Below are 8,637 nucleotides of genomic sequence, written 5' to 3'. Positions count from 1 at the left end.
AGGAATTTCTCCAAACAGGCTGGAATGGTTACTTGAGTTGAATCAGAAAGAGTTTCCCCACAGTCCTTGAAGAAAATAATTTTCAAAAAGCAATTCTTCTTTCACTCCCTTGATTCCCTCCCTTCCTCAGTTCCCTCAAGCTGGAAAGGGACTTTAGATACTTTCTGGTCATAGGGTGTATTGATGGCCATACACGTAAAATCAAACACAAATGACCTCCTATATATACAATTGAAAATGAATCAGTTCAGTAAATAATATATCTGGCAAATTAATATACTGTTTAAATTCACAGTAATATCGAACACCATCAAATGGATTGTCCCATATACATAGAAATGCAGTCGGCGTTAAATTCACAGTAATAACAAGCAGCCTCAAATGGATAGTCCAATATACATTGAAGTGCAATCGGCGTTGTATATTCTATTGCCGAGAAGAGTAAGTTCGCCACGACCGGTTTCGGCCCTGCATCAGGCCTTCCTCTGGTGGTCTGAAAATAGTTACGTACACTAACATAAGTAACAAAATATATCCATAAAACATCATCCATTGCCTAATACTAACATGGTTCCAAACTTAACACTTGTTCTCTTTAGAGATACATGTCATTTACATTATGAAATGTATATCAAAGACACCAATAGTTACATACACAAAATATAAGTAACTACCTATCCATTGAGTAATAACTATAAACAACATTACAATATACTTACATAGTTCCAAATTTAACACTTGTTCTCCTTAGAGATACCTGTTTTTTACAGTGGAATCTAGGTCAAAGGAACAAGGAGTGGCCATAAGCATTAAAGAGTTACAAACATCCAAAAATTTGTTTTTAAACAAATTGTATATTTCTAAAACAGTATATACTCACGGGATACTCTGCTGTGTGTTAGGTTCTAATTGCGAGTATGAAAAGCATCAAGGGGTTGCCTCAATTTAAAGGGGAAGATGTTAAAGAAACAGAAAGGTTTATATGAAGATATAGAAGAAATACCACCAGATGGTGCTATGAGTACCCTTATTGTATTGGGTGTATTCAATTAGGGATTTATAGTATGCTAAGGTTCTATATATAACAACTGTATGAATTTTGTTCATTTAAGCCCTGTGGATGTTCTGTCCGTAATCTGAAAATCCAATATGTTTCCCTTTGCAAAAGTTTATTATTGAAGTCCATATGTTTGGATTGTGATACTACTTCTAGTATGTGGTATTTGAATGATTCAGGACTATGCTGTAGATCACAGAAATGTTTGTACAGTATGGATTCTCTGACATGATTTCGTATTTTGCTCCTGTGCTCTATAATTCTGCTCTTAACTTCTCGACGAGTCTGCCCCACATATGATAAATTACAATCACAAATTATCATGTAAATAACCCCTTTGGTTGTACAGGTGGCAAAATGGGGAAATTTAAATTCGAATGATAGATGTTGGTGTGTCAAGATTTTGGTCTCTATCAATTGGCTGCATACTGAACAATGATGGCAGCGATAGTTGCCCACCAGATTAGATTTTACAGTCCGGGGCCTATTGGTTATGTTTGAATGTACCAATATATCCCCAATATTCCTTGTTCTTTTATATGCTACCAAAGGGGGTCTATCACATCCAGGGATGTCTCTTATTAAGTTCCAGTACTTTTTAACAGTTTTGATGGCTAGATTGGACAAACTTGTAAGTGTGAGTGGCCATATCAATCTGTCTACTCCTGGTCTAATTTTGTCCTCTAGGAGTTTAGATCTAGGAATACTGGCAACCTTCGAGTAGGCTGATTGTATTATGGACTCTGGGTAACCTCGATTTCTGAACCTGCTTTTTGTCTCTTCCATTTCCCGATTGAAGTCCTGTAGGGTAGAGGAGTTGCGTTTAATCCTGAGCATCTGTGTAAAGGGTAAATTATTTTTTAATGCCCAATGATGGTAACTGTTGTAATGTAACAAGGAGTTTCTATCAGTGGTTTTTCGGTGGTTACTCACTTTCAATCGATCATTTTCCTTTGTAACCACGACATCTAGAAAAATCAAGGATGTAGAACTGATGTTTCCTGTAAATTTAATTTTGAGGTGAATTGTATTGATCCAGGATAATAACGTTACTGCCTCCTGATGTGAATTAACAATGATAAAGATATCATCAATAAATCTACAATATTTGATAATGCCGTCCGCTACAGGGTTCTTTGTGTGATTCAAGATAGTTTCATTCTCCAAATTATCCATGAATAAATTGGCTATCGCTGGCGCGACAGGACTGCCCATGGCTACACCTTGTATTTGGAAATAGTATTTTTCATCAAACTTGAAGTAATTTTTTTCAAGAATAATATCAAGAAGATCCAACAAAAAAAAGGTGGGAGGGTGGTGATTAGGCCTCCTGTTCAAGGTTGATTCACATATATATCGTGCCTCCTCTAACGGAATATTGGTATACAGTGATATTACATCTACAGACATCAGGACTGCATCTGTTGGGATCACCAAGGATTCAATAATGTTAATAAAATGTTTTGTATCTCTAACATAGGAAGAAGTCTGTTTCACAAAAGGTTGTAAATAGTGGTCCACAAATTTAGCTAGTGGTTCTAAGACTGAGCCCGATCCGGATACAATAGGACGGCCAGGTACCGGTCTAATGTTTTTATGTATTTTGGGTAGAGTATATAGTACAGGGATTCTGGGCCATGGTGTATGTAGAAATTTATATACATCCTCTGATATATATCCAAGTGCCAGCCCTTCCAATGTCACCGTTCTTATAATTGACTGGATATGGTGTGTAGGGTCCCGTTCTATATTGAGATAATGTTCTCTTACAGATAATTGTCTATGGATCTCATCCATATAATCAGTGCGGTTCATTAATACTATGGCTCCACCTTTATCAGCTGGCTTCCAAACCAGATCTTTGTCATTAGCTAAATTGTGAAGGATGTGCCATTCCTTACTGGAAAAATTTGTACTGTATGATCTTTTTTGCTTTATAATTGTACAACATAATTCTTCAGATACTGTCTTCTCAAAAACTCTGAGGCCAATATGGTCAGTCGTAGGAAAAAAATTACTCCGTGGTTTGAAAGTGGAGGTAGTAGGGTTTATTTTGGTTCCAAAATGATGTCTTAATCTAATGGTGCGAAATAACCTAGCTAATTCTATTCGCATCCTAAATGGATTATACTTAGGTTTAGGGACAAATGATAGACCTTTGTTGACAACCTCCCTCTCTTGAGGGGTTAGAACTCTTCTAGATAAATTCACGACTAGGTCTTCCGTTTGGCATTTGGAGCCTCTTGAAAAAAACGATTGGGTCTATTCCTAGTACGCCCCGTACGTCTGGGTACCCGAATGTTATCACTCCCAGTAGAGGCCATGCTACGTCCTGAACTGTCTGACATGGATTCTGTGTCTTCTTCAGAAGTATATTCACTAAACCTTACTTGTTTTTTAGAATATTGGCGTTTAGAGTATAGCCACTGGTAAACTCTGTTATTGTTGTAATCATTTTCATCCCGCTCAAACTTTTTAAGTTTGAAAGATCTAAGTTGTTGGGAAAATTCTTTAAGTTTACATGTGAGGGTGTCCAAATCAGTTTTAAACTGGTCCTCAGAGTTGAGTCTCTCCAATATAACCTGAGTTTGGGTTCTTACATTGGCAATTTCATCATTGGAGCGTGCAATAAGTAAGAGCATCAAATCCTGCGAGCACTTATTGAGAATTGCCACCCATTTTTGATTAAAGGATTCATCATCATGAAACATTCCTGGGGGTTTAAAAATCCGTAATCCCCTAGGAATTCTGTTAGCTCTGATATATTCTGCCAATGTTGAAGCATGTAAATCTAATCTAATCTCTCTGCGTTTCAGTTTTTCATACTCCCTTATGCCTGTTGCCGTGTTGGGGTTACCAGAAGTAGATTCCCCAGATTCAAACAATGATCTGTCTTTGATTAAGGATTCCTTAAATTTATCATCAAAACTTAAATTTATCATCAAAACTATATCAGAGCTAACAGAATTCCTAGGGGATTACGGATTTTTAAACCCCCAGGAATGTTTCATGATGATGAATCCTTTAATCAAAAATGGGTGGCAATTCTCAATAAGTGCTCGCAGGATTTGATGCTCTTACTTATTGCACGCTCCAATGATGAAATTGCCAATGTAAGAACCCAAACTCAGGTTATATTGGAGAGACTCAACTCTGAGGACCAGTTTAAAACTGATTTGGACACCCTCACATGTAAACTTAAAGAATTTTCCCAACAACTTAGATCTTTCAAACTTAAAAAGTTTGAGCGGGATGAAAATGATTACAACAATAACAGAGTTTACCAGTGGCTATACTCTAAACGCCAATATTCTAAAAAACAAGTAAGGTTTAGTGAATATACTTCTGAAGAAGACACAGAATCCATGTCAGACAGTTCAGGACGTAGCATGGCCTCTACTGGGAGTGATAACATTCGGGTACCCAGACGTACGGGGCGTACTAGGAATAGACCCAATCGTTTTTTTCAAGAGGCTCCAAATGCCAAACGGAAGACCTAGTCGTGAATTTATCTAGAAGAGTTCTAACCCCTCAAGAGAGGGAGGTTGTCAACAAAGGTCTATCATTTGTCCCTAAACCTAAGTATAATCCATTTAGGATGCGAATAGAATTAGCTAGGTTATTTCGCACCATTAGATTAAGACATCATTTTGGAACCAAAATAAACCCTACTACCTCCACTTTCAAACCACGGAGTAATTTTTTTCCTACGACTGACCATATTGGCCTCAGAGTTTTTGAGAAGACAGTATCTGAAGAATTATGTTGTACAATTATAAAGCAAAAAAGATCATACAGTACAAATTTTTCCAGTAAGGAATGGCACATCCTTCACAATTTAGCTAATGACAAAGATCTGGTTTGGAAGCCAGCTGATAAAGGTGGAGCCATAGTATTAATGAACCGCACTGATTATATGGATGAGATCCATAGACAATTATCTGTAAGAGAACATTATCTCAATATAGAACGGGACCCTACACACCATATCCAGTCAATTATAAGAACGGTGACATTGGAAGGGCTGGCACTTGGATATATATCAGAGGATGTATATAAATTTCTACATACACCATGGCCCAGAATCCCTGTACTATATACTCTACCCAAAATACATAAAAACATTAGACCGGTACCTGGCCGTCCTATTGTATCCGGATCGGGCTCAGTCTTAGAACCACTAGCTAAATTTGTGGACCACTATTTACAACCTTTTGTGAAACAGACTTCTTCCTATGTTAGAGATACAAAACATTTTATTAACATTATTGAATCCTTGGTGATCCCAACAGATGCAGTCCTGATGTCTGTAGATGTAATATCACTGTATACCAATATTCCGTTAGAGGAGGCACGATATATATGTGAATCAACCTTGAACAGGAGGCCTAATCACCACCCTCCCACCTTTTTTTTGTTGGATCTTCTTGATATTATTCTTGAAAAAAATTACTTCAAGTTTGATGAAAAATACTATTTCCAAATACAAGGTGTAGCCATGGGCAGTCCTGTCGCGCCAGCGATAGCCAATTTATTCATGGATAATTTGGAGAATGAAACTATCTTGAATCACACAAAGAACCCTGTAGCGGACGGCATTATCAAATATTGTAGATTTATTGATGATATCTTTATCATTGTTAATTCACATCAGGAGGCAGTAACGTTATTATCCTGGATCAATACAATTCACCTCAAAATTAAATTTACAGGAAACATCAGTTCTACATCCTTGATTTTTCTAGATGTCGTGGTTACAAAGGAAAATGATCGATTGAAAGTGAGTAACCACCGAAAAACCACTGATAGAAACTCCTTGTTACATTACAACAGTTACCATCATTGGGCATTAAAAAATAATTTACCCTTTACACAGATGCTCAGGATTAAACGCAACTCCTCTACCCTACAGGACTTCAATCGGGAAATGGAAGAGACAAAAAGCAGGTTCAGAAATCGAGGTTACCCAGAGTCCATAATACAATCAGCCTACTCGAAGGTTGCCAGTATTCCTAGATCTAAACTCCTAGAGGACAAAATTAGACCAGGAGTAGACAGATTGATATGGCCACTCACACTTACAAGTTTGTCCAATCTAGCCATCAAAACTGTTAAAAAGTACTGGAACTTAATAAGAGACATCCCTGGATGTGATAGACCCCCTTTGGTAGCATATAAAAGAACAAGGAATATTGGGGATATATTGGTACATTCAAACATAACCAATAGGCCCCGGACTGTAAAATCTAATCTGGTGGGCAACTATCGCTGCCATCATTGTTCAGTATGCAGCCAATTGATAGAGACCAAAATCTTGACACACCAACATCTATCATTCGAATTTAAATTTCCCCATTTTGCCACCTGTACAACCAAAGGGGTTATTTACATGATAATTTGTGATTGTAATTTATCATATGTGGGGCAGACTCGTCGAGAAGTTAAGAGCAGAATTATAGAGCACAGGAGCAAAATACGAAATCATGTCAGAGAATCCATACTGTACAAACATTTCTGTGATCTACAGCATAGTCCTGAATCATTCAAATACCACATACTAGAAGTAGTATCACAATCCAAACATATGGACTTCAATAATAAACTTTTGCAAAGGGAAACATATTGGATTTTCAGATTACGGACAGAACATCCACAGGGCTTAAATGAACAAAATTCATACAGTTGTTATATATAGAACCTTAGCATACTATAAATCCCTAATTGAATACACCCAATACAATAAGGGTACTCATAGCACCATCTGGTGGTATTTCTTCTATATCTTCATATAAACCTTTCTGTTTCTTTAACATCTTCCCCTTTAAATTGAGGCAACCCCTTGATGCTTTTCATACTCGCAATTAGAACCTAACACACAGCAGAGTATCCCGTGAGTATATACTGTTTTAGAAATATACAATTTGTTTAAAAACAAATTTTTGGATGTTTGTAACTCTTTAATGCTTATGGCCACTCCTTGTTCCTTTGACCTAGATTCCACTGTAAAAAACAGGTATCTCTAAGGAGAACAAGTGTTAAATTTGGAACTATGTAAGTATATTGTAATGTTGTTTATAGTTATTACTCAATGGATAGGTAGTTACTTATATTTTGTGTATGTAACTATTGGTGTCTTTGATATACATTTCATAATGTAAATGACATGTATCTCTAAAGAGAACAAGTGTTAAGTTTGGAACCATGTTAGTATTAGGCAATGGATGATGTTTTATGGATATATTTTGTTACTTATGTTAGTGTACGTAACTATTTTCAGACCACCAGAGGAAGGCCTGATGCAGGGCCGAAACCGGTCGTGGCGAACTTACTCTTCTCGGCAATAGAATATACAACGCCGATTGCACTTCAATGTATATTGGACTATCCATTTGAGGCTGCTTGTTATTACTGTGAATTTAACGCCGACTGCATTTCTATGTATATGGGACAATCCATTTGATGGTGTTCGATATTACTGTGAATTTAAACAGTATATTAATTTGCCAGATATATTATTTACTGAACTGATTCATTTTCAATTGTATATATAGGAGGTCATTTGTGTTTGAGTTGACTCAGGAACCCATTTAGAGCATACACGTAAAATCCCAGAAGCAAAGAAGGCTGATGGACCAATAAGGCAGAGTCAGATGGCCTTTCTGTGTGGTGACTGGACAGATGGAGGAAACTGGTGAGGCCATTTGATGGCTGAAGTGGCCTAGGGTTATCTTGACTGGAGACGGGAGGACTCCATCCTTTTGTGCCATGGTCCAAACACCATAGTATAACCGCAAAAACAATTTCCAGTGAGACAAGCTTCCTTTCCTAGACATCACAGTAGTAGTTTGGAAAACATGCTGATCTGGCTAAATCAATTTTCATGGGGTTTCAGATTTGTTTATTAGAATTAATTTTCTTTTTTTCTTTTTCTTTTTAGAAATTAACCAGTTTTACACTGTATGTCAAAAACAGCAGATAAATAATGATACCACCAAGGAAGACAAGAATCTTGAGAATGGACACAACTGGCAATTACAATTCCCTGAACATTCTCTTGTGGTTTGTCTTATTTTTAAAAAATGTTATGGTAAAACTTAAAATAATTCTAAAAAATCAGTAGATTGGCGAATTGTTCTGAAATTTGGCAGGTCTGCAATTGTAAATGGGGTCTAAAACTGAGGTAGTTTTCATGCAGATAGGCCTTAAAATGACTGAGGATTGAGCCTCTAAAGTTTCCCATTGTAGCTAATGGGCCAAATCTTTGCCGAATGAAAACAGCAACACCTCTCCTGATTCGAGTAACTTCCTGGTAAACAGAATGATGATTTATCCAAAAATGCAATTCGAAATGGCATGCCTTTTGGCTGAATTGCACAAGTCTAATTCTGACATTAACAGATGTGACTGCAACTGCCAGGCACTTGTAGCAAGCTCTGTGACCAGCAGGGAGCATAGGTAGTGACACAGGTATCAACCATTCCCTATTCCTGTTATGGTGTCTATAAGACATGTGCGCGAATTTCATTCTTATAATTTCTTCCTTGTCTTTCATTTATTTGAAGGCATGAAACAGAAAGCCC

At 37.0% G+C, this 8,637-nt stretch overlaps 2 protein-coding genes across 2 annotated transcripts; one reads left to right on the top strand and one right to left on the bottom strand.

Annotated features, from left to right (window-relative positions):
* Positions 1-260: 260 nt before the first annotated feature.
* Positions 261-3,982, bottom strand: LOC134298780 (uncharacterized). The gene is made up of 2 exons (XM_062980001.1): positions 720-3,982; positions 261-493 (listed from the first exon to the last, which is right to left on the bottom strand). The coding sequence occupies exon 1, from the start codon at positions 3,170-3,172 to the stop codon at positions 1,076-1,078; it is 2,097 nt and encodes a 698-aa protein (XP_062836071.1). The 5' UTR covers positions 3,173-3,982; the 3' UTR covers positions 261-493; positions 720-1,075.
* Positions 3,983-4,012: 30 nt separating this feature from the next.
* On the top strand, positions 4,013-7,567 carry LOC134298779 (uncharacterized). The gene is made up of 2 exons (XM_062980000.1): positions 4,013-7,108; positions 7,335-7,567. The coding sequence occupies exon 1, from the start codon at positions 4,656-4,658 to the stop codon at positions 6,750-6,752; it is 2,097 nt and encodes a 698-aa protein (XP_062836070.1). The 5' UTR covers positions 4,013-4,655; the 3' UTR covers positions 6,753-7,108; positions 7,335-7,567.
* Positions 7,568-8,637: the final 1,070 nt, after the last annotated feature.

The sequence above is a fragment of the Anolis carolinensis genome, chromosome 4 (genome assembly GCF_035594765.1).
Source record: "Anolis carolinensis isolate JA03-04 chromosome 4, rAnoCar3.1.pri, whole genome shotgun sequence".
In the NCBI taxonomy this organism is placed as follows: domain Eukaryota; kingdom Metazoa; phylum Chordata; class Lepidosauria; order Squamata; family Dactyloidae; genus Anolis; species Anolis carolinensis.
The sequence above is the reverse complement of the archived record's forward strand: the minus strand, read 5'-3'. Positions and strand labels throughout refer to the sequence as shown.

What these genes read in the sequence shown, in the direction of transcription:
- LOC134298780 (XM_062980001.1), bottom strand. Translation starts at nt 3,172, where the DNA reads ATGCGAATAGAATTAGCTAGGTTATTTCGCACCATTAGATTAAGACAT.
- LOC134298779 (XM_062980000.1), top strand. Translation starts at nt 4,656, where the DNA reads ATGCGAATAGAATTAGCTAGGTTATTTCGCACCATTAGATTAAGACAT.